Below are 26,582 nucleotides of genomic sequence, written 5' to 3'. Positions count from 1 at the left end.
TGGTTAATTTAGTTAAAGTAAAGATTAATTGGATTAAATGGACTTTTACAGTTTAGGAAGTTATGCTGTTAGTTTCAATGGGGGTCAATTCAAGCTGCTAGAGTTTCAAAGCAGGTCTCCAGAAGCACTTTAAGATCACTTCATACCTGTTGGACAGAAGATAATGTATCGAATATTGTTCCCCATGCCTTGTTGAGCTGTGCAGCTATGGAGCTCAGCCTCAGGACTGCCATGCATGTGGCTTCATCAGGTGGCAAGAGAGGCTGATTTCTCTTTGGCAGATACAATCATTTTAAACCCTATTTTGTAGTGGCATAGAGATGCAGTATTTCTTAATGACTGCTTGTCTAAAACCATTATCTTTTTATTCTGTGAGAACATGGTGAAAATAGAAGATTCATCATGGCGAGTTCCAATAGCCTCCGTTCCTCACAGCAGTGTAGAAGGAAGGGGAGAGACAAGAAAAGTAAATTACTAATTTGTGGAAGGCTTTTGGTACAGTACTCTGTGAGAGCAAGTGACTGCCTGGGAGATCCATTCATTACCATGTTCCTAACAAAATGGAAGAAATTATTTAGGTGATTTAAAAAATTTTTGCTGTCGCTTCAGGATGCCTCATTTTAGGAGAGGTGCTTATAGAGACTAATAGAGTCTATAGTGGGCTGCTTCTACCACAGCTCTACTAGTGCTCTATTAAAAGAATTGTTGTGTTGAAGAAGACAGGTAAATCTTCTTTAAGCATCCTTCTAGGTCTTTAAGGATGCTTTCTGTAAAGCACAAGAGCTCTTGATTCCCAGGTGTAAGTAATCAGGAAGGGAAGGCAAGAGACTGGCATGGCTGAGTGGAGACCTGCTGGGCAAACTAAGGGGCAAGAAGGATGTACACAGGCAGTGGAAGCAGGGACAGGTATCATGGGAAGAGTACAGAGATGCTGCCTGGTTGTGTAGGGTTGGGGTCAGGAAGGCCGAGGCACGGCTGGAGCTGAACTTGTCAAGGGTTGCAAAGAATAATAAGGGCTTCTATAGGTATGTCAACCAGAAAAGGAAGGGCGAAGAAAGCGTACCCCCCAAGATGAGCAAGACTGGCAGACTGGTAACAACGAACAAGGAGAAGGCTGAGGCACTCAACAACTTCTTTACCTCAGTCTTCACTGGCAGTGCCTCTTCCCACACCTCTTGAGTGGATGGGTTGCAAGATGGGGACTGGAGGAGCAAAGTCCCCCCCACTGTAAGAGAAGATGAGGTTCGAGACCACCTGAGGAACCTGAACATACATAAGTCTCTGGGACCTGATGAGATTCATCCCAGAGACCTGAGGGAATTGACCGATGTTGTTGCCAAGCCACTGTCCATGATATTTGAAAAGTCCTGGCACTCAGGTGAAGTCCCCGGAGACTGGAAATGAAGCACTGCACCCATTTTTATAAAGGATAGCAAGGATGACCCTTGGGACTACTGACTGGTCAGGCTCACCTCTATGCCTGGGAAGATTGTGGAGCAGGTCCTCCTAGAAGCTGTTCTAAGGCACATGGAGGGCAGAGAGGTGATAGGAGACAGCCAACATGGCTTCACCAAAGGCAACTCCTGCCTGACCAATCTCGTGGCCTTCTAGGATGGAGTGACCACATCAGTGGACAAGGCAAGAGCTACCTATGTTGTGTATCTAGATTTCTGTAAAGCCTTTGACATGGTCTCCCACAACATTCTTCTCTCTAAATTGGAGGGGTGTGGATTTGATGGGTGGACTGTTGGGTGGATGAGGAATTGGTTGGATGGTGGCCTCCAGAGGGTAGTGGTCAATGGCTCAATGTCCAGATGGAGATCGGTGATGCCTGGTGTCCCTCAGGGGTCCATATTGGGACCAGTACTGTTTAACACCTTCATCAGTGACATAGAGGGATCAAATGCACCCTCAGCAAGTTTGCAGATGACACCAAGCTAGTGGTGCAGGTGACACGCCTGAGGGATGGGATGCCATCCAGAGGGACTTGGACAAGTTCAAGGAATGTGCCTGTGTGAACCTCATGATGTTCAGCAAGGCCAAGTGCAGGGTCCTGCACGTGGGTTGGGGCAAGCCCCAGTATCAGGACAGACTGGGGGATGAAGGGATGGAGAGCAGCCCTGCTGAGAAGGACTTGGGGGTCCTGATGCATGAAAAGCTGGACATGAGCCGGCAATGTGCATTCACAGCCCAGAAGGCCAACTGTATCCTGGGCTGTATCCAAAGCAGCGTGGCCAGCAGGTTGAGGGAGGTGATTCTGCCCCTCTGCTCTGCTCTGGAGACCCCCCCACCTGCAGTGCTGTGTCCAGCTCTGGAGCCCCCAACACAGGAAAGACATGGACCTGTTGGAGCAGGTCCAGAGGAGGCCACCAAAATGATCAGAGGGCTGGAACGCCTGTCTTGTGAGGACAGGCCGAGAGAGTTGGGGTTGTTTAGCCTGGAGAAGAGAAGGCTCTGGGGAGACTTTATTGCAACCTTCCAGTAATTAAAGGCAGCTTATCATAGAAATGGGGACAGACTTCTTAGCAGGGCCTGTAGCGATAGGCCAAGGGGTAATGGTTTTAAACTAAAAGAGGGCGGATTCAGACTAGATATAGGAAATTTTTGACAATGAGGGTGGTAAAACACTAGAAGAGGTTGCCCAGAGAGGTGGTAGATGCCCCATCCTGGAAAGATTCAAGGTCAGGTTGGATGAGGTTCTGAGCAACCTGCTCTAGTTGAAGATGCTCATTGCAGGGGTTTTGAACTAGATGACCTTTAAAGGTCATTTCCAACCTAAGCTGTTCTATGGTTCTGAATTTCCAAATGGAATGATATATTTACAAAATACTTGCTGCTTTTATAATCAGAGTAGAACGCTAACACAGGGTAGATATATTGCAGCTGCTTTCTAATAAAGTGTTAAAAGTGTGGTGGTGGTATTTGAATAATTGTTCGGTGTGGGTGGTTTTTTTTGGGTTTTGCTAAAATATTGTGGCATAGACACCCATTATAAAACTTTAAAAATCTTTCATCACTCTAGGAAATGTTTTGTCCTTGTTTGATCCATCTAGAGTTTTCTATTTATATTTGCTTTGTGAGTTTCTTCATTAGTAGGGTGTGGCAATTTAATGGTATTAAGTCAAATAACTGATTTATGTAAATTGTGTAACATTGCATATGTTAAGGTTATCTCTCCAAGTATTGTTTGACAGTTGCTGACAGTGGATCTGGAAACTCTAGATAACCTGACTTTCCTGAGAGTTGTCTTAGTTTGCATATAAACATGTGTAGCTTTTTTTGTAGACTTTTTGAAAAGGAGTATAGTGGAAAGTGTAAATGTCTTGTCTCAGAGCATTGTGTAAGACTTATATTTGTTTGTTTAAATACTTGTGATATAATAGCTACTTTTTAGAGCAGTTGTTGTTGACAACTATGTTGTTGACTATGATACTCTCTGTAATTGGATTTAGATAGTTATGCTGACAAAGGTTTGTTTCAGTAAAATTCTGTAATGGCTAAAGGAATTTTTTAGTTCTAATAGCGGCCCTACATTTTATGCTTTACATATGTTTAGAAAAAAAAACTTCATAAAATACCTTACTATATTTTCTTATTAAGTTTTGCAAGATGAAAATACTTTTGAGTTAAAATTCCACTTGCCCAATATGGTATGTACATATACGGTGCTTGCAAACACATCTTGTAAAGCTTTGGGCTTTGGTTAAGCTTAGATCTTGATTTGTTGCCTTATAAGCTTCACAGATTAGTCTGCACTTTGAGGCACACGTGTACTGTGCTCAGACAGGAGGTTCCATTGTTCCCGTGGAACTTGCTGGCCTCTTCTGTTGGTTTGTCTTGCCTTTATAGTGTGACAAAACCCAGAAGACTGGTCAGGGGAAGTGCTTGTGCCTGGTATACAGCCAGCAATGGAAGGGCTTTTAAACATCTGTTCATGGGGAACACTCCCTAAAAAACATACAGGAATTGAATACCATAAATCAGGGGAGGTCAAGCAGGGAGACTGTTACTGAATCTGTGATAGTTTCCTTTCTGCTTTTGTCTTCATGGGGAATTTGGAGCACTTGTTACCCTAGCTATCTCTCTGTCCTAATACTGCAGACAGCCACTATGCTCCGAATTATGACGGAGAGGACAAAATACCACTGCATTTACTGTGAGTTTACAGTGCTTTAACTCAAATGAAGTAGAGAAAAGCCTTGGGTTTTGTTTGTTTACTTTTAGTTACACAGATTTCAGTAGCTGTGCTCTGACAAAGTTTTCTGCTTGCCAGTATATAGTGGAAGATGTGATCATATTTGTGGAACAGTATGTAGTCCTTGAAGCATAAATTTGCACATAAAAGTCTTAATTTTGTTAATGTTCTTCCTCATTTGTGTAATTTCTTTGCAGAAGTTTTAAAACAGGCATTTTTCATCTCTGTGTCTCTCTGTCTCTTACTGTAGTTTTCCTTCCTGATATATAGTGGATTTGTTTGGCACATTTGGATTAATTTTTTAAGGTAGCACATTTATTTTCAAGAACTGAAAAATTTTGGCAAAATACCTTTCCTCACAGTTCAAGATGGGAATTGCCACAGGAAACAAAATTACCACTGTAAGTTGTGCTCCCTAGGAGGATCCAACTCTTACAGAAATAGTTGCTATTTATTTTTCTTATGGGCATGTCTGTGTTAAGTCAGGAGAAACCATCCTTGACATTGGATGGAATTTTTGTTTGTTTGTTTGTTTTAATTTTTAATTAATCAGAGTTGAAAGTTCGAAGTCTGGATTAAGTAGAAATTGCTTCAAAACGTGAAAGATCATCGTACTAATTCATAAAAAAGCATTGGATTAAGTCCTCACAGAGTTTACTTACCAGATTAATTATGGAGCAGATAGTAAGAATGTTCAGTTATTGAGTCTGAAATTGCTTCACTTTGTCTGCTCTAAGTATGTCTTGATTCTACCACAAAAGCAGTACAGATCAGGCAGAGTTGTCTCTACCTTTGTGTACCTTCCCGTGATGAAATTCTTCAAGGAAATTTGTGGTTATTGGGGCTGTGAATTTGAACCCCTGTCTGCTGGCAGAATTTGCTGTCAATTTGAGAGTGTCTCTTGAGGTATTTCCATGTAATTTGAAAACCCATACACCTGTATCTTTGCTTCAGCCCATGTCTTTTACTGTCATAAGTATATTTCATTGTATTATAGGAAGGTACAAATAGGTTTTTTTCCTGTTCATATGGAGGTTGTGGTAGATGTAAACACACACTGAAGGAACGCATGAGGTCCTTACATAAAATCTGATACCCAGATTAGGGAAGTAAGAGAAATGAAGTGGAGGATAAGGCAGCTCATCCAATATTAATTTTCCAAACTGAAATGGGACTGAAACCCCATGAAGAGATGAACCATTATCGTGCTCTTCTAACTTCTTTTTCCACAATGGAATCTTCAACCATAATTAATCTTTTTGACACCAATGCCAGCTCAAAGTTAAAATGCATCTGATGTGCTGTTAGCTTACAAATTGGAGTTTACATAAATACCTAAGCAATAATACCTTAAACCTAACCAAAAGAAAGCAGTTACTGTGTTTCCTCTAATATCTTAGGAATGAAACCCAGAAGAGAATGAAATTGGTAAGAAAAACAATGGTTTCAAATCCTGAACTTGTCTCCTCTTCTTTTGTCTTCTCTTCTGCTTTCCCAGCAAATTTTACTACGGTACTGGTCTCAGTCTTCCAAACTGAAGTTTCTCCAAAAATGTTGCCACTTGGAAAGTGAAGGAAGCCACTTCTAGGGTAGAAGTGGCAGAGGAAATAGCAGCAGCCAATGAAAAATGAAAGCCTGAGCAATAATTGGGAAGATTTAGCAGACATGTACCTGTCCAAATATAGCTTTTCTGAAAATCTGTTTGAAAAAATCCCTAAAAACTGTTTTCTATACGAATATGTTGCAGTTGTCTTACAGTACTATTTTTTAAAATTATATTACAGTGGTACTCATGCCCAGTCAGCATTGGTTATGAAATATTTATAATTTGCACAAATTATTTTTTATTTCAGTTTGCAGAAAAAGGCACCGATCCTGCAGCTTTTTCCCATTGGGCTAAATTGTAATTCCATTTAAAGCTGTAGATAATTGCACACTTCTAATGTATTTATTGGCTTTATTCAGTAGAAAAATAGGAAGAAAAAGAGTTGCTCACAAATCAGTCCAGGTTGTGACAGTGGTAAAGGAAATGTGTTGTATAAGATAAGGCTATATTTAAATGCATAGCCAACATATTGAAAGATAAAGAGAATGGGACATTTTGGGAGTCTTATTTCAAGACAGTCCTCCTTTGGATTTACATTTTGGCATGTTGAAAAGCCACAGTGGTGACATTTTGAGACATCCAGTTTAGTTACCTTCAGATATACACTATAGATCCTATGTGGCTTTTATCACATCCACAATTCTTGTTAGGTAGAAAGTACTGAGAAAGCAGAGCACTGTCTCTTTATTCCAGATACTTGTGGCGGCCTATCAGTGTTAATCTGAAACTTGTAATTTTTCTGTCTGATCAGGAAACCATCTGTTGCTTCTCTTGTCCTACTTCCCCCCCCCCCCCCAACTTGTTCAATATGGCTTAAAGCCACAGAAAGAAGGATGGAAATTTTATTTGATGTTGTGGTTTTTTGAAAAACTGCTTGAAATAGCATTTGTGGCTGCAACTAATGCTAGTCATTAAAAGCTCTGGAAATACATCTGTGAATTAGTAACTATTTAATAATCTATTTTGTTTCATTTTAGAATTGGAAAAGAAAGTCCCTTCTCCTAGCCCTCACAGCTCTCATGGATCTTACATTTATTCTGCGTTGTCACTGAAGTCTAGTAAACAAGTGTTAATCCTTAGGAAAGTTCCTAATGGGTCTTAGGTCATCTTGAATTCTGATTCAGTAACGTATTACTTACTGGGAAAACCTCCCATGGAGGCTGCGGTTGAAGTTCATGCTCAAGCATGAATTCGGAGCCTGCTATAGCACGTCTGTGCTAGACATGAGCAGCTCTGGAGAGAGGATGTACTTAACTGACCTTTCTGCCAAAGTGTGTTGGGAGCAATGTACAGCACAGTCCTGGCATTTCCCCAGCCAGGTCAGGAAGATATAAGGAAATCTCTGACAGGCTTCCACCTTTTTGCCTCTTACACAGAAGGATGTCATAAGAACAAATGACACATTTCTGTATGTATATTTTTTTCCATGCTGGCAGCATTCAGCTGTCTGAAGATAGTGGTGATATCTGCTGAGAATACTTTAAAATGTTTTTTAGTGTAGAGTACTTTAAATTGCCTATGCATTGTTTAAGACTGTGTGTGTAAGTATAAGTTAAACCAACAGCCCATTTCACAGAAAATAGTATTTATTTTTATTCTGTCTTCCACAGTAACTTTCCATTATATCTCAGCTTGACCATTACCTTCCAAACTTGGCTTTATGTCTTTGAATTGAGTATTGGTCGTATAGAAATACTTCTAGGTTTCATACACATTGCTTTCCTTTTCTCATTAAATATAGATGGTATCATACCTACTGTATGGAACATTTAGCACTACATTGCTAACACTGTACTCTTTACTACTAAGCTAATTATTGATAGAGTAGCTTTTATAATGCCCATAACATGTTGTTTTAAGTTGATACATTATCTACACAAGTATGTAACAAAAACTTCATAAAGTTTAAGTACATGTGGTTTTTTTTCCTGTGAACCATGGGGCTGATTTTAATGCAATAAGCCAGAACTCTAGACCATATATGAGATGTATTTTTAATAATGCATTCTATAAATTCAGATAAATAGATTTTTATCCTTTTTAATTTCTCTTTCACTCAGTCCTACACTAAGCTTCAGTTCTCCTTCGATTATCCTATCATAGCTGAGTTTGTGGAGCTGTACTGTATGTTTGAAATGATAGGGATAAAAGCCTAAATGAAACACGTACACCTTTGGAAAAAAGGGGCGTTGTTGATCTACACCGTTAAAGTTTAAGCTGTTGGTACTGTTAGTTTGCTTCCTTATGAAGCAAATTAATTAAAAGATTTTTCATTTAAAAATAAAGAGGTTTGGGATTTTTTGTGTGGGTTGGTTAGTTGGTTGGTTGGTTTATTTTAAATAAAGTAATGGGAGGTACTTCTCCTGAACAAGGGAAATTTTGTAGCAAATTATTGCTGGGTTGGGAACACTCCAAAGAAAACAGCTGGCGACCTGTTTTAGTTGTGATGAATGAGACCACTAGTGTACAGCCGGGTACATATACGATTGTTTTACTTGTGGGTGTTGCTTTTCATAGGCATCATTTCCATCATGATGCCAAATGTTTCTTAAAAGTCCTCTGAATAGCCCTTAAATAAAAAGCAGACTGTAAAACTACTTGGGTTTTTGTCAACTCGTATCTCCTCATGACTTAGAATAAAGTATTAAGGCAGCATTTTGTTTTACTTAAAATGGCCCACCAGTAACAATAATGCTTTTTGAAAAGAATTAAATGTACCTTCATATCTAATTAAGTTAGGTTGCATATTGTACTTGATATTATTGGTATGCTTTTAGGATTTATTTCTTATTAGCACATTCCCATGACATTTCCTCTTGTAAAGTACTTGACCCTTCCTCCCCCCACCCCCTTTTGTATTTAAAAAGTTCACTTTTGGTAAGAAAAGGTGGTGAGGCCTTTTGTGTGTAATTCCTGGGCCTCCTGACAGAGAGCAGTGGGCTGTGCCTGAAGCGGTTCTGAATTTTAAACCTTCTGTTTTTTAACTACGCAAAAGCACCTCAGATGATTGTTGTGGAAATACTTGTTTCCTGTTGAGATCTGGGAATCCAGAATTAGGTGAGCGTACCCTGTGCCTCGGGTTGATGCCGAGATGCTGAGAGGGATCAGTTGTGGAGGGGAGCGAGGCCCCTGCCCGGCTGCGGGGGCTGCCTGGCGGCCCTGCCGGCCCGGGGAGGCCTGAGGCCCCACGCTGGGCTCTGCGCTGTGTGTCCCTCCCTCTGCCCGGCCCGGTCCCCAGGTGAGGCGGAACTGGCACCTGTCTGCGACCGGAGAGGGGCTGTGGGAAATGAGGGAAGGAAGAAGGGAAAAATGGACACTGGGGAAAAGGAAGCAAGGGCTGTCTTGCCTTCCCTTTACCACCTCCCACTGCAGCTTCTAGCACAGATGAAGTTCTCTGGGCACAGACCCTGGCTTCTAGCGAGGTCAGACTGAGTGGGGGATGTATGTGAAGAAGGGTGTAATAATGTGAAAGACTCGGAAATACTGCTACGCTCATTGGTGGCGTAGGAGACCTGGCGGTGATAAAGCCTTTTTTGATGTTATGTGGTGCCATTGCAAGGGCAGAAGAACCAGTGGGGTCACCAGAGATGTCCATGTTGCTGAGCTCTGTGTGCTGGGCATGAATCCTCCATTACAGCCTGAATCACAGGATGCGCGGCCTGTTCTCCCCGTGCACCTCCTGAGCTGGGAAAGGATGCTCCATGGCTTCATGGGCATTGACCGGCACACAAAGGATGGGTGTGGGCGCTGGGCAGCGAACAGTGGAGGCATAGTCAGTATTGATGCAAAGGTGTCTCTGTGACGAGGGTGTCGCTAGCGTCAGGGGGATGGTTTGTCTTAGTGCTGCTGAAGGGTGTAGGTTCTGTGCTCTTAGTGAAACTTTGGCCTTTATAATCCCCGCAAAGGTGAGGCAACAGGGAGGAGAAGATGGAGACAGCTTCTCAGTCTTTAGTCGAGACACTGTATAGGGGACATATTAGTACCTTTATATTAGTGTTAAACATTGAGGAAAATCTTGGTTTGCACACTTACAGAACACATTTTTATATTTTTTTTCTCTCTGTCCTGGTTTTATTTAAATCTAAGCAACAGTTTCAACTTTGAAACTAAAAAACCCTTTGATTCTGCCTTGAAATCAGGAAGATGAATCAAAAGCTTCTCTTACCTTTTTTTTTTTTTTCCTTCCTCCTCACAGTTTCCAGTCATTCTTCTGCCCAGTTTCTGCTTCCTGCTGTTCTTCCTTTACTACCTTTTTGCTCCTAAAACTCTGAATATTGCCTGACCAGAGAGGATATTTTTTTTCTTCACAGCTGTATTGCTTTTAACTGCCTGTGCCCCAACCTTTCTGTTTGATTTAGATAAAGTCCTTACCCATACCTTGGGGCTGGTAAACTGGCAGTATTTGGGCTTGGCTGCTGAAAGGTGTAAAGTGTTAACTTTCTCATTGCAGATGATGAAGAAGAAAAAATTTTGTGAGCCTTTGTTATATTAAAGATGGTGTTAATGATGTGATCAGAAAGTTAAGTGAAGAGTACCATAAGGCTTGATGTGGGTAGGGAAAACTTAAATTTTGGTAGGTTCTGGATTTGCTGTCCTCACAAAAATACAGTACTTGGTATAATACTTTCTCTTTGAAATAGTTCTGTCACTGGGAGTGACTTCACAGTAAAAAAAGTGAAAAAAAGGAGGGGGGATGGAGTTTTAACATGTGATTGCAGTAACACATCATCTTGTGGTTAAAAACAACCAATTATTTCACTGAAATAATCTGGAAACAATTGCTGGCTTTACTAGAAAGTCAGCTGTTTTTTTGAAGTACATCCTAATTCCCTGAATAGGTAATAAAATTCAAACAATATGTTTATCTAGTTTATTTCAAATTATTAACCTTTCTTTAATGGTGGGTAAAGAATCACTCTGCCACATGTGCGAGGGATGAACTGGCTCTGTCCTGTTTTCTACAGGCAAGGATCATTTCTTGTTAAGTTTTGGGGAATATCAGTGTGAAAATAAGAAATAGTTTGGCCATATGTGTTTGGCTCATTGTTTATTTAGTTTTTAGGGGTTTGTAATGAGTACATAGACATTCTTGAATGTAACACTTAACAGATTTCTTATTGGGTAACTTAACCAGTCAGTTCATAATCTATTTCTTCACCTGGTCTTGACAGTTGGGATGTTATGAACAGACTTGTAAGAGATTGCTTTAATCCATTGGATAGCAAACTTAAGTTCTTGATCTCAAGACATACCTATCATAAATGCTGAGCTGATAAGTAGCTGAAAGGCAGTAACTGAAAAGCTCAGCTGGCAAGCCTGAGTTGAGGAGTGCGGAAGTTTATGCAAGAAGCTTAGAATTTTTTTTTTTGCTTAAAAGGGGGTAAAATTTTCTGGTGTTTGTGTTCTCAGGGAAAAATATTAAAGGAACAAGCTTGAGATCCAACTGGATGGACATTTAACTTATCTGGTGTGTTTGGACTAAACAAAGAGCTCATGCATAATAATGGTGAAAAAAGGATTTGTCAGCAAAGAATTACTTAGAGGTCAAGATAGGCAGGTACAGCATTACAGCTGCAAAAAAAAAACTGTGTAAGATCTTGCAGAAGAAATTTGAACAAACAGTGAAGTGTTCTTCAGCTGTAAAAGTTAAAAGAGAGCAAGAAGAATGCAAAGGTGGTCTGTGCAACATCCAGATGGGATAAAGGATGAAAATTACTTGGGTATGGTCCAAAAACTAAGTAGCCATTTGTGAATGCTGACAACTTAAGGCAAGCTAGATGGTGGTTCCTTCTTATAAGATACTGGAACATAGCAGATCCTCTAGAAAATGTACTTATCTCCTTAAACCTTTCAGGGAAGTTGAGAGGGGATGAAACCATATTATTGGAGAGTGACACATTTTGTAAAAACATGCAAAAAGACGGAAGAATAGCTAGGAGGACAAGAGTTCTGTTAGCATACCCTCAGCAGTGTATGTTGGTTAACTGTGAAGACTTTTTGAAGCTTGTTCTTTTGAGAAATTGTACAAGACTTGTTTCTTTGGGTTTTTTTTTTTTTCCTCTTTAAAAGATGATTTAGATTGCCTCATGTTTCTTGTAAGAAGCTGTAGGATTTGTGAATCTGCATTCTGAGATCAGAGCTTTAAGCCATGAAATTTAGCATCCTGTCATCGTCAGCAATTACTGCTAGATGTATGAGGAGAAAGTAAAAAGAGTTACTACTTAGCTCTCTTCACATGATTCTCCTCTGGCGTTTTTGTCTGTGGAAATGTGATGCTGAATTCTGAAAAACACATATGCCCTTGAGATGTAAATGGAAAGATAGATTTTTCTAAAGAGATTTGCACCACTTGCTTACATAAGAATAAAGCTTAAAAAGTTTTTGGAATGTTTTCCCATTTCTTGCCCTTTTATGGGTTACTACTTTTATTATGTTTCTGTTGACAGCTGCTATATCCCTTCAACTTATATTTGAAGGCAGTTTGGAGCAAAGATGCTCTCACAGTTTTAACAGAATGTTTGTTTATAAATCAATTATTTCTTCTTGTCACCTGTGTGCTTGTCCTTGCAAAACATAAAGCCAAAATGCTGCTAAACCACTGAAGGTGAAAGAAAGCATGCCTTCCCCAATGAGCAAGACTGGCAAACTGGTAACAATGGATGAAGAGAAGGCTGAGGTACTAAATGACTTCTTTGCCTCAGTCTTCACTGGCAGTCTCTCTTCCCACACCTCTCGAGTGGCTGGACTGCAAGATGGGGACTGGAGGAGCAAAGTCCCTCCATGTATGAAAAGTTGGACATGAGTCGTCAATGTGCACTCGCAGCCCAGAAGTCCAACTGTCTCCTGGGCTGCATCCAAAGCAGCGTGGCTAGCAGGTTGAGGGAGAGGATTCTGTCCCTCTGCTCCGCTCTGGGGAGACCCCACCTGGAGTCCTGCATCCAGCTCTGGAACCCTCAGCCCAGGAAAGACATGGACCTGTTGGAGCAGGTCCAGAGGAGGGCCACCGAAATGATCAGAGGAATGGAGCACCTCTCCTGTGAGGACAGGCTGAGAGAGTTAGAGTTGTTGAGCCTGGAGAAGAGAAGGCTCTGGGGAGACCTTCTTGCAGCCTTCCAGTACTTAAAGGGGACTTATCATGAAAATGGGGACAGACATTTTAGCAGGGCCTGTTGTGATAGGCCAAGGGGTAATGGTTTTAAACTAAAAGAGGGTAGATTTAGACTATATAGAAGGAAGAAATTTTTGACAATGAGGGTGGTGAAACCCTGGCACAGATTGCCCAGAGAGGTGTGAAATGTCCCATCCCTGGAACCATTCCAGGTCAGGTTGGATGGGGCTCTGGGCAACCTGATCTAGTTGAAGATGTCCCTGCTCATTCCAGGAGGCTTGGACTAGCCGACCTTTAAAGGTCACTTCCAACCCAAACTATTCTATGTTTCTAAACATAATCATTTGTCATAAGTAATGCATTTCTTCTACAATGTTCACTTTCCCATTTTTACCTGTATATTTTTCATAGTTCTTGCAAATATTTGTTGCTGCACTTTAATAGGAGAAACTCAAGACTTTTTTTGCAGTTTCATTTTGCTCCTTGTGTGCTAAAATAAATTTTGTAGCTGATAGTTGAATTCTTTGTTTCGAGACTGATCTTTGCACATTTCAGGAAAATCAGTTTTCCATATTTCATTGAGAAATTTATTTTTTAAATACACATGAGTCTTAAGGCTCAGGTTCTTTTCCTTTGTTATTTACTTGTTCTTGATGTGCTGCTTACTTCAGTCTGTGCCTTATTTAATAACTATTTAATGTCAGTGCAATACTATATAACAACATCACCTTATCACTACAACTTAAATCCAGATAATGGACTCATCTGGTCTTAAAATGTAATGTTGACCAGAACCTTCTTTTTCTTTGTTTTCTCTTCAGCCCAGTCACTGAAAGAGTTTGCTCGGCTCCTGATTGCTGTTGAAGAGGAGAGGAGACGACTGGTAAGTTTGCCGTCAATAATACGTTGTATTTGGGCTTCTTTTTATAGTACTTTTTTCTATTCGTCCTCAAGTGCTATTTTTATTCTTTTATTTTTGTAGCAGATGTTAAGTATTTCATAAGAATCACTTAATTCTGCAAAGGCAGAAATGTGTTAGCACAGACTGCAGCATTTTTAATGGAGCATTTTGCATCAGTTTAGAAAGTGTTTTCTCACAATTTCCTCCCTTCCCGCTCCCCACCCCGAAATAACCTCTAAATGCTGCTGTACCTTTTCTTTTTCCCATCTTGTGTTGTTAGTCACAAGGCACAGCAATAAAGTAAATTGTAAACAAAGAGCTTGTAATGCGAATGTAGATTGGTATTTATATTTAATGAGATACTTCAAGTATTGTCCAGTGAATGTATACTAGTAATCCAAGAATATGATAAATAAGTAGTAAGAAGACAATCTAAATTCATCTCCTCTGAGAAACTCCTGCAGAGTACATCAGACTTGTCGGATTTGTCCTTTGTTATGGTATTCTTATTCCTTTTGTTTTCATACTGATGAATCTACAGTATGCTTTCATTTATATTTCTATTCAGATGTAACTTTGTTAAAGAAGTTTTAAGTATATTCTTGTACAAGTGTTTTTTAAAAAATTCCACATAAGCAATGAAACTACTTTTTTTGTTTTCCTTCCTTGGAAATCAGTCATGAATAAAGTAGTGAGGTAAGTATTAACCTCAGTAGGGGGATTTTTAAAGATTGTGAAAGTTTAACTTCCTCAAATCCAATGTCTATGTCTGTCCTTGTTTTCATTCTTCTTATGAGTACTTAGGGAGGTGAGGAAAAGGATTTTGTGACTCGGATTGAAGGAAATTTATTAATCCAGGAAGAGGAATACAGAAAGTTCTCTTATTCCTATGAGTAAATAACCATAGAATTGGTCTCCTGCTATGTCTGTTTACATGAATATTTTAAAGTGGCAAAATCATAAACATTTATGATACAGTTGCATAGTTAATGTCACCTAAACCTATAAAAGTGCAAAATTTTTGCTTCATGCTAAATATTTTTTCCTGGGTAGATGGAAACGTGAGAAGGTGACTGTTCAGTACTTACCACCTTAGAAGACATTTACCAGAACACTTACTAATTACATAGTTAAACAATGTTTTAAATGAATAGCTTTCCAGTTTAGGTTAAAGATTATTGTGAGATAGCTATTAGAAAAAGGAAAAGCAATGAATAGGTGAAGGTTTTATTTTTCAAACTGGTTAATCTTTCCTAATATATGTACATAATTTCTCTTTATTTTTATCTATCTTTCTGTTTCTTTTTTTCCCTTAGAGGAGTCGCCCCTTCTTCACTTTTAGAAGTTCTGGCCTGTCTGTGGTTTATAATTTGATCTTCCCATGTAACATTTTACTTCGTATTGTATGGGAAGGCCGAGTAGAAAGGGGAAAACCATTAATTTTACTAAGTGAAAAAAGACCAGTCGGATAGAAAGATAGTTTTTGTTCTATTTCAGTATGACTTCAGCAGGAGTGCATGGATTGTATAGCTGAGCTGTTGGACCCCAATGGAGGGTCAAAGACTTGGTGAGATTTCAATCTCAGGGAAAAATGTTTTACAAATGGTTATAAGTTTAGTAAAATGTGATTACCAAATAATTGTAAACAAAGTAGCAAATAATAGTCATGTGGAGAAGCTGCTCTTGATGGGAAATCATTTGCGTCCAGCTTTTTGCTGAGTGTGAAATAGCCCCATTCTGTTTTTTCTTCAGACTGACTGCTTACGGTGAGAGCATCAACAGCACACAGTTATCATGGTAGTGATAGTTGAATAAGAAAATTTAGGAAACTTAGAATTTCTCTGTTTTTAAACAATTTGATCTGCCTGTGAGTGGAATTTATTTAATTGTTATTGGAATTAAACTTCCTAAAGTATTGGTTCCTAGTAGAACCAAATGCAAAAATGAGAACGTGAGGTGTGAAAAAAATGCATATGGAATAAACCAGACCCACCTAGATCTCTACATAGTTCCTGTGTCCCATGTTATTTTTTAGGGATAAATTTTATAAGTGAAAAAGGGTTTGCTTGTTCTTTTTTGTGCTTTCTGTGTTTTATGTCCAGTGCTACACCTTGGTGGCATTTACATGATAGAGATGCTTTCCGTTGCTTGTTGGGCTACATTACGTACTGCTCTGGCCGTAGGTGATAAAGTTCTAAATGCTCTGTAAAAGTAGCTAAGGTGTTGTTGCTGTACTAACTTGATACAGTAGTACAAACTGGAGATCCTACTATGATGCAGTGTACTGACTTAAAGATGATGTCTGGTTTTATTTAGAGGCAAAAGACAGGCTCTTCTGACATTTTTGCCCTGAAACTGATTAATTTGCAGCTTTTCATAGTATAACAAATTTACTTATTTTATCTTATGTTACACATCTTTGCTGTAAGGGCTTAGACGCTTTAAAGCAAAATGAAAAAGCAATGCAGAAAGTATCACCTTTGTCAAAGATACTTGGTTTTTATTCTCCAGTTCTCTTACTGTAGTTTTATGCATGCCATCTCAGAATCCAGAGGTCCCTGTGAGGATCTGTGTGCCATGCTAGATGCTGAACTAATTGCTAGTCATAAGACTTTTTTGCTTGACTTGTGATTTAACTGTGAAAACTTCAAAACATTTTTGCCTGTTTCTGAGGAAATATGGAGAATTAGGCATACACTTTGATTCCTCTGCTAGAAGTGCTTCAAGCCAGCCAATTTGCAGGTTAGTGATGATTTTAGAAAAAGTTCTCAGTGGACTGGAAAGCTCAAGACAGGGCATGCAGGTCTTTAAGAATTTCACTTCCTTCTGCATAAAAAGAGAAAACTTGCAAAAGTTAAAAAAAAAAAAAGCTTGTTCTTTTTCATATTTTGTAGAAGAAAATGGAGAAAAGCAGCTAGTCAGTGTTGAGAATATTTATGGATATACTTCATCATACCATTTACAAATTCCTTTTAAAACTTGAACTGTGTGACAATAAAAGTCAGTATTGTATCAGCGAATGCTGGATGTCTGGGAATGTGGAATGACAGATGTTAATTTTACTTACGAGCTAATGATCTTGTTTCCATGCATTGAATTTTGTATTATTAATTTATGAGTATGCATATGAGTGCATGAATCAGATTTGAATGTGGAAAGTATTTATTCATATCACCAGTTTATTTCTCATCTGATGCCTATTAAATTCTTCATAAGTAAAATTATTTTTTTGTTTTGGTGAACACAGAGAGGTGTGTTGGAGTGTTTGCCCACTGAATGTATAAATTGAGTGTTTCCAGTGCTCAAGGAAATAGTGTGAGAGGTGCTCGGCAGGTCTTCTGTCCCTGCATAAAGAACCAAAAGGAACTCAGTTTTATTTTCTTTAGAAGAATCTAATGAAATGAGATATTATGAAGAGTATTACTGGGAAAAACACTGAGGTGTAAGGTTAAATAAAACTGTATCACGTAAATAAATATTCTCTTGTGTAAAGCTTCGCAGCCATTATTATTGGCAGCAGTAATAATACGGTGATAAGTCAATTTCTTTTATCCTTGTCTTTTATTTCCTGATGCTAAAAAATTGACTAGTAGTCTTAGAAAAAACAGAGGTCGTGCACCAAACATTTCCCCTTAGAAAGAAAATAATGGGAAAAGTAACTCTTAAGACACCTTTTTATGATATGTTTGGTGTTTGTCATTTCATGTTGTTAATTTAATGATGCTGTTGGTAAATGGTGCATTAAAAAAATCTAACCAAACATCTCTGTCTCTTGGGTTTTACAAGTAGCATACCAACAGGATAAAAAATCAGGTTCATCCCCGCTGCCTTTCCAATGACTTCAGCAACAGCCCACCAGGGAATGCAAAATAATGACCTATGTTTCCCAGTGATTATTAGGGAACAATAGAGATGCTTTAATTTAATTCCATCTGAATATTTGGATCTGTATCAAGGGAACTTACTTAAAATAATTTCCTTCCGCTCTTGCTGAATTTACATAAGTGATTTTTTTTTTTTATATTGGAGATTCATGCATTATTTATGTTTCCTATTAATTTGATATTGTTAGTAAACTTTATAACAAACAGAAATGTTACTGGAGTGATATAAAATACTAATTCCTTTTCCTTTCGTAGGGTTATGCTGTGTTGACATACGAATAGATGAATTAGTTCATGCTACCGATTTCCTCTTCCTTGAGATCCCCTATCAAATTGAAACATTGAATGTGTTCTCTTGAGTGTTAGGTTACCTTGAATGTAACTCTGTGATTATTTCGGAAAGTTTACTAAATCCCAAACTGAAATAGGCCTCTTAACTGTTACATTCCGTGCTATTTACCCAAGTCTTTATGGGTTGCTGGCAGGTGATGAATGGTCCCAGAGCTTTTCTCTCCGGCGTTGTGAATCAGTGAAATGTGTATGGTTACTTTGAATTCCTGACCAATATTAAATACTTCAGGGGATAGTACAAAAATACTGAGGATAGTTGTGTACTATGCTTGATGACTATTTTTCTTTCCAACGTCTGTCTGTATCTCATAATCTTCATGCTTCAGAGAGTATCTCATTGTTGTGGATTTTTTTTGTATTAACTGGATGTTCTCATTGTGGTTCTGTATTTGCCTTCACACAAGGGGTCCGATGCTATCTGCTTCCAGGGAAAGCATCAAAATATTCAGTTTCAAAAGCTGCACTTGAAGAAAAATAAATGAACTATTAAAACCAGCTATCCATGGAATGGTACATAAAATCAGATACCGAAGGACACAGCATGTTCTTGAGCAGAATTAACCTTTTCCTGTAATGTGAAATGGGTTACAGATTCCATCAGAACAATAAGCAGTCTTCTATCCACAGGTGCTACTTATTACTCAGTTTATAAAGGGGAGAAATCATAAAATCACTTATACTAGCACCCTGAGACTGCAGAGCATACACTTGGCATTTTGTTTCTCAACGGTGCTCTCAAAAAATACTGTATGATGGTGTTTTGATATACTTGGTAACTGCTTTCAGTGCTCTTCACCTCTCATACCAGTTTTGGCATTTAAATTCATCTCTGGTATGAAGCTGTCTGCAAGGAGACTGTCTGAAAGCATCTTACTACAAACGAACAAACACCACCATGAATAAGAGGGTTTCTTCTGTTTGCAATTAGGACTGGTTTTTTGTTTGGGTTTGTTTGCTTGCTTGTTTTGCACCCCATATTTTTGCTGTCTTAAATTATTTAAAAAGCACTTCAGAGCTGGTTTTTGAGCGTTTGATTTTTTTCACTTACGCTTAAAATGGCCTGTACATATACTATTGAGCAATTAAGGTAGAATGTACTGTGTTGTTAACCTAACTTCTTTGTAAAGACTTTCTGAATTTGTGCATCAGACTAGTAATTTGGAAATACCCATTTCCTAAGTAACTGAGCTTTCTATTGAACAAGGAGCAGTAAATCAGCATGGAATTATTTTTTTTATAAAAAAAAAAAAAATTACATTATTTATTTATCGATTATTTTCTTCCCATTTTGTTCCTCCTACCCCAGGTATAGTAGGCTACATATTGGATATTAATTGCAGAAGAAATTCCCTCTCTGGTAAAGGGAATTCTGCAAGATTGGAAAATACTGATTTGAATGGTTTTGTTCATTTTTGCTTGTTGTTTTTGTTGTTTGGTTTGGGTTTTTTTTTTTTGTTTGAGGTTTTTTGGGGTTTTTTTTTGGGGGTTTTTTTTTTTTTAGACCATCAGCTTGCTGTTCACTGGTAGTCAAGCTAAGTTTTAGAAATCATTGGGAAAATTATTGCAAAGAAATCACATGCCTTCATAAACTTTTTGGTGAACCCCTATTTTGAATACTTGCTATATGCATTTCTGGTTAGAAGGCATTACATAGACTAGAACAGATACAGAGATAGGCAAAAAGAAAGCCTACATACCTGGAAGCTCAGGGTGAGAAGAGACTGTCTACAGGGAGACTCTTTGAGTAGCTTTAGTTCAAATAAATTAGTTCAATGTTATTTGAAGACCTGGGATTCATTAATTGCAATGACATATCTTGGCACCCTTTAAAATTTTTGGCAGATCAGACCTCCTAGTTCTCAGCAACAGCGTAACACTTCAGCCCTTGAAATGAGATTTTTTTTTTTTTCTTGCTGATATAGTTGTCAGTCTTAAAATCTAAGAACTAACCAGAACAAACATTTCAAGTCTTACTTCAAATATAGCTAAACATTTCTGTCACTATAACCCTGTTTTAAACCGCAACACCTTGCTTGCTACGCAGTTCCCCATTACCTTTTATAAGAGACTCTTTTGCTCCACTCCCTGATCTGAGCCATTTGCAAATACTGAGAAATGAGTGACAAAGACGATAAAAAATGGCTCATTCTTTGTTGTCCTGTTACTAAGTACATCACAAGGGAATTTATTCTCTATGTAGGGTGGTAGTATCAGTGCCAAATCTCTGTGTCCTCACCAGCATAATTTCATGCCTAGAAGTGGGCAGGAAAGGTCTGCAGAGTAGGGCAATGCAACAGCAGATTATGTCCTAATCTTTTGCCTTCTAGACAAGGGAAGTTGGGATCTAAAGGAATGGTTTGGGGAGACATCTACTTCCAAGAGCTCAAAAGCTAGAAGAAAACCAAATCTGCCACATTTAAGGACAGCTGTTCCTGACAGCTGAGTGCAGAGGTTGGTGTTTTCTGCTTCATCCCTTTATTACTGTAAATTGCTCCTGGAGTCTTTGGACAAGCATGGATACTTCCTAGTATTGGAGAGCTTAGCAGAATATCTTCAGCATTGTTGTCTTCCTGCTTCCTTTTCATCTTCCTGGAATTTGTCTCAGATCCCAAACTGTGAGAAGAGTAAGTTTTGTCTATACCGGTGAAATTTGGCTAACCTGTGGCTGCATGTACATTGTAGTCATCTGCATTTTTCCACTCGACTCCCATTGTGGAGTCTGTGGAGAGAAATGGGAACTTTTCAGACATTGTCAGCCTTGAGTAGATGCTTGAAAAGTATTTTACTGTCAGTGTATGTATATGTATCTTTTTGGAATGTGTGTGCATTTTTGCCTTCTAGATTGGTTAATTTGGATGAATCTTCAATTTTTGTGGAAGATGCTAATTCCATTTATTTTAGTTTATAGAATAATTTTTGCTTATGTTTTTCATTCATCCCTTCTGGAGAAAAATATGGTTTGTCATTACCATACATAATGGAAGCTGAATTCTAATTTTTAAAATATATAATACTATTTTGTTGAGACGTTTGCTTGTTACCCTTGGAAATTATTTCAGAAGAGGGAGTATATAGACAGCAGTAGTGTAGGGTTTTCTGCTGTCTTTTAGCACTCAAATGGTTGTAGTTGTAATTGTGCTACAGAAAATTTTAACTAATGAATGGTTTTCAGAACCAGCTTTCTGCCCCAAATCTGGGTCAGCTTTGTGTCCCAACTACTGTCAATGTAAAAATCAGGAGGTAACTCACCTGGAGTTCAGTAAGACCTAGAAGAATGTTTTTGTGTTCATATTAATTGCATATTTGTAGAGTATTTCTTGGACCCTTCAAGAAAATGTCCACTCTTCCCTGTTGTGTTGGTACAAGTGTTTGTGTGACTGTGTAGTTAACATAATTGGAGAACTGATCCAGCTGGAAAAATAATTCCTCTGGCCCTGACTTTCTATCCGCTCCTTCCCCTTACTTCAATGAACACAATGAAAATGTTGATTTTCTGGGCCAGATTTACTATCAAGAAGATAGTAATTTCTTCGATAAAATTGCTATCAAACAGCTATTAGAGCTATACCTTCACTTGCCCACAGATGTTATCTGTGGCCACTATGACTGATAAATGAAATCAAGAAGTGATAGGCATATTTATTTTATGCAAGCTTCCTAGAGAGCAAATATGCAGCGTGATCGTTTGGTGTGTTCTTGTTGAGGGAGAACTCGCAATGCAGCTTTCTTCCTTGCTGTGTCTTGGGCTAGAAGGAATCCTGTTTCCTGTCTGTCTCTGCACCACTCAAGTACAAGACTATATGTGTTCAGTGAGTGTTTCTTAGCATTTCTGCTCAATTAAATACAGAGTAATAAAAGTAAACAGCTCACGTTCTGTTATCATTAATGTAGTTTAACGTCTGACATCTCTATGTATGCATGGACATTTCTGAACTTTCCCCAGAAGAAAAACACATACTAGGCCAGACAATTTGGAGATAAAATTGAGTGCTCTTAGTATGGAACATTAACTGTCTCTTCCAGATGACACTGTGACAGCTTCCATAATTTTCTCAAATAATTATGTCTAGGAATGCGTACAGAGTCATGGAATCATAGAATCATTTAGGTTGGAGAAGGCTTTTAAGATCATCGAGTCTAACCATTAACCTAGCACTGCCAAGTCCACCACTAAACCATGTCCCTAAGCAACACATCTACACATCTTTTAAATACCTTCAGGGATGGAGCTCTTACTGTTGCTTTTCAGTTTTACACTTGATACATTCCCAATTTGTTTGAAGTATGATTCTAATTCCTCTAATAATTTTCATTCCTTAAAATCACTTGTTCCATTATTTTTGTGGAAATGAAGAAAAAACCCAAAGTCGTCCTGTGGCACTTGATTGTGATAATATTTAAAAGGTCAAACTGATCTAGTTGTAACTAGTCCCTCTCACATACATGTTACTGCCCACCTGTTGACATCTGGGATTGAAAATATAGGTCCCTCTTCTCTTTAACTTTGCAGAAAGTACTTCTGGAATCATTTTGCTATGACACAGTAATGCTATTAATACAGAATTTGCTCAGGGTTTTATGATGATGATGAAGTCAACAGAGAACTTACTGTTATGTTTTGCACCGTGTTTCTTAGTAGCTTTCTCTTTTCTTTTTCCTTTGAAAGTGTGAATTTTTTCCTAGTGATATGAATGTCTGCAGTAAAAAACCGTAGCATATGCAAAGCCTTTTTAAACCCTGTCCTGCTCAGCTTGGTCCTTGATAATTCCATTGCCTCGGGAACCTACCAGTTGAGGAAGAAGGGAATATGACTATTTTTAGAGACAGTCTTTGCTATTTTCCAAGATGGTTGTCATAGAGTTGAATTGTGACATAGTTATTTTCTTGTAGTAAACATTTTTTTTGTCAGAGGTATGAAAGTGTAGATCTCTCACTCTGCGGCGTTGTGTTGGCTGGTTAGCTGGCATCAAACCGGGAACACTTGTCTGTCTTGATGGGCCCAAGAGACTGTGAGTAGGACCTGGGACATTGTCCAAGAGGAACGGAAGGGGGAGAGGAGATAAGGGGCTTCACTAGCTCTGGTCCTTGTTTACAATACTTCTTAACATTTACGTACCTGTAACATTTTATACAAACAATATACAAAGCCTTAGTAAGAATGCTTTGATAATTAGTGTCCTCATAGTATTTGCTCTTAAATTTCCTGCAGAGAATGGAAATTAAGAAAATCCATTTATTTTTAAAATATAATGTGTGTTTCAGGAGTACTACACTGCAGATTAATGTAATTGATTCAGTTAACTCTTACAGTTTCTCCTGCTTTCTATATTCGGGGTGCTTGTATTTGCATTTACCTCCCTGTGGATATCTGACTAGGAAGGTGCTGGGATGATTGCTCCTTATTACCATATAAAATGATTACAGAGAGTATTTTGTCTATGAAGCATTTTATTAGAAGATTTAACAGCTTGCTGTAAACAGTCCCATGATTTTTACAGTGTCCTGGTGAGCTGGCTTGGTGCCTTGGTAAAGTTCTTTGCAGCTCCTAATTGAGTATTCAGCAGTGCCTGCAATAAGAATGGCAAGTGATTATTGAAAAACAGTCAGTAAAACAGTAACACATGGCCCAATTTCTGAAAATTTCTGGTTTACTTTGCAGCATTTTTCAGATAGGAGAGAACACTAGCAAAATGAGATTGCTTACCATTACCATACCAAGGGTATCATTGAGAGACAGAGAGATGCAATCCTCCCTTCAGTAGAAGTGCAAAATGAGGGGTTAGTTGGAAAGCCGCTTGCTACTTCTCATTTTCTAAGCCTAATTTATTCTCAATTTCATATACTCATTCCATGTCCCCTGTGTGGCATTGTGTCCTGGTTTCGTAATCTTACATTGCAGGACAGCAACTTCCCGAAGTGTTTTGAGAGGCATTCACTGAGTAGAGTGGCTGGAAAGAGTTTATTTTAATGATGTTTTAGTCTTCACAGAAATGCAGGTAGTTGCTATTTCAGCTTGTAGATGCTTTGGCTTTCAACACAGTTAGTAACTGATTGTCTTCTCACACGTCTGTTGACAGAGAAAAGAGAAAGATGTTTTCACTTCTAAATGAGTATTTTAAAGGAACCTGAGTTTTGCTGGATCAGCCGACCTTAGAGCCTTAAAGTCTTATGCATTTTGTGACTGCAGAGGGCGGGAATGGAGTTTCTCATACCAGAGGGTATGTGCCGTACCCATTACTAGCCTGTAATAACGTCAGAACATGCTGTTAGCTGACAATCTACCACTTTCATAAACCATTAAAAAAAATTAAGAATTTCTCTGTGCTTCTCCCAGTGGTATGAGAAAAGGTACTTCATTCTTAAAAAAAATTTTCAAATTTTTCTTCATTGATCTCTGGAATAGTTTGAACCTATTTGTTGTTCTTATTCAGTGCCCTGGGAAATGTGATTAAAAATGGATAACAATACAAGCATTTTATGTACCAAAGGGTATGTAGGAACTAAGATGCCTTTATTTAAACAAACACCAACAAAAAAATCCCCACCTTTTCACAAGAAAGCAAAATACTCTCCCTTGGGCAACCGGTGTAATCTGCATGGACCTGTAGCTGTGTTACACACAAAGATGTTTTATTTTAAGTGTTCTCATTAAGATGTTGTCTTAAGGTTTGCAGAACACTTAGATTGCTTTTATTCTTTTCAAATGTCTATAGAAGATCCAATTATTGTTACTTTGACAAACTTCCTTAAAAGCAAGTGCTTTTACTTTGAGCTAAGACTGAAACAGATTAGCACGTTTATCTGTTTTTGGGGCAGCAGTGCCAGTTCATTATGTACCCACTTCAGAAAACTGACCTGGCTAAAACAAACAAAATTTTTTACTGGTTATTTTTTGACCATGTTGCCACAAACTGTTGCAGTGTCACAGCAACAGAGGGCAAAGGAAGAAGTCAAAGAGAGCATGAAGAAGCAATGTAAGATCAGCAAACTATGCTTAAGCTAGCATGGCCGCCAAAATAAATGCCTGCAAATCTACCTCGCAGTGCAATGCTTGTTGCAGCGCTGCTGTTACAACTAGTTGTGGTCAAGGAAAGAGGTTTTTTTTCTGGTGCTAAAGAGAAGTTATGGCAAAAATCTGAAGTCAAATGGTCCTGTGGAAAGTTTCAAATGATGGGGCCATGGAGTGTGGTAGCCTTAAAGACTAAAATATTTTGAGAGCTGCTGCTTTGTATATCTGTCCTTCAGTAAAAGGCTACCTTTAAAGAAAGCGTGCTAGACCTTTCTCTGCTCCTAAGCTGGCTCTTATACTGTGTTGAGGTCTTTTTACAGTTGAAATGAGAGCTTTCTAAACTGATTTATGTTGTTAGTCATATTTACATGACAGCAGAAAAAAGACTAATAAACCTGTATCTGATACTACTTCTAGCCCTTTTGCTCTAAATGTCTTGTTATGACACGTGCCATCCCATGTCCTGCATCCGTTTCTTAGTGTTGTGTGCTGTTCTCAACATGCTCATTTGGAACTTTCACTACTGGCAATTGGCAAAACCTCCTAAATTACACTTATTCAGCATTTGAGACTTAACTTCTGAACATTTTTCTGTGTCAGCTATGAGTAAAGCTTTGTATTTGTATGCAGCTACAAAAGTGTAGTTCACAGTATGAAATCAATTTAAATTTTTCTATCACTTCATATTTTGTATTTTCATATTTGTTTATCATTATGCCTGTTTTTTAAAGGAACATCATAACCTTTTCCTGTGGTTGTAAGGAAGTAGCCTGAACAGCTACACTGTGCATTTCTGATTTAGTCTTTAAATTTTGGTTGGGATACCAGAGCGCTGTACACACGAAGAGTTAATGTTGTCAATAGTGTGGACATATGGAAGGGTTTTCTATGAATCCTGTACCTATAAAAGTTCATTAATCTCTGAATAGTTCAAATCTATGGCTAACCTACCTTTCTTCAGAAAATATCTTAAATGTTCATACACATGCTTTTGTTTCCTGAAAAGATACATACTTCTAATCTCAGAGTTAACAGTTCCTGGGCATAGTACCATTACAAACAGCTCAGCTGACTTTGGCTTCATGCCTGGACATGTTCATTCATGAAATAGTTGTTAAAACAAAATACAACTTCCAATTACATTCATATCTTCAAATAGCTAGCTTCCTCAGCACCAATTTGTTCTCCCCCCGTCTCCCCCTTTTTTTAACAATGATTTTGAGGGGTTGGTTTTGTTGGTACTAGGGCGATACTGAATAGTGGGTGGTTTGGATACTGCCATGGCTCTTGTATCAAGAACCAGACGTGGCACAGAAGCAAAGCATTTAACTATCAGACTGCCTTTTTCAGTGTTGTACTTCACAGCAGCTGCACAATGTAAAACAAAGTGATTCCAAATAGTAATAGATATTAGAGGTTAATAGCTATTAACCCCGCTTTTGCACTTACTGGAACTGACCCATGGAGACCTGCAGTGTCTCTGAAGAAGAAAACTCATTTTTATACTGGAAGGTAACACAGATTGGCC

The 26,582-nt window shown here is 38.5% G+C and overlaps 1 protein-coding gene across 1 annotated transcript in view; it reads left to right on the top strand.

Annotated features, from left to right (window-relative positions):
* The window catches only part of ARHGAP42 (Rho GTPase activating protein 42), a 167,797-nt gene that overhangs the window by 43,604 nt on the left and 97,611 nt on the right, over positions 1-26,582 (top strand). The window contains exon 3 of the mRNA XM_082001394.1: positions 13,731-13,792. Within this exon, the coding sequence (XP_081857520.1) occupies positions 13,731-13,792 (62 nt within the window). The remainder of the gene's footprint in view (positions 1-13,730; positions 13,793-26,582) is intronic.

This window comes from Phaethon aethereus (assembly GCF_964289735.1).
Source record: "Phaethon aethereus genome assembly, chromosome: 1".
Lineage (NCBI taxonomy): Eukaryota > Metazoa > Chordata > Aves > Phaethontiformes > Phaethontidae > Phaethon > Phaethon aethereus.
This window is presented reverse-complemented; position numbering and strand designations above follow the sequence as displayed.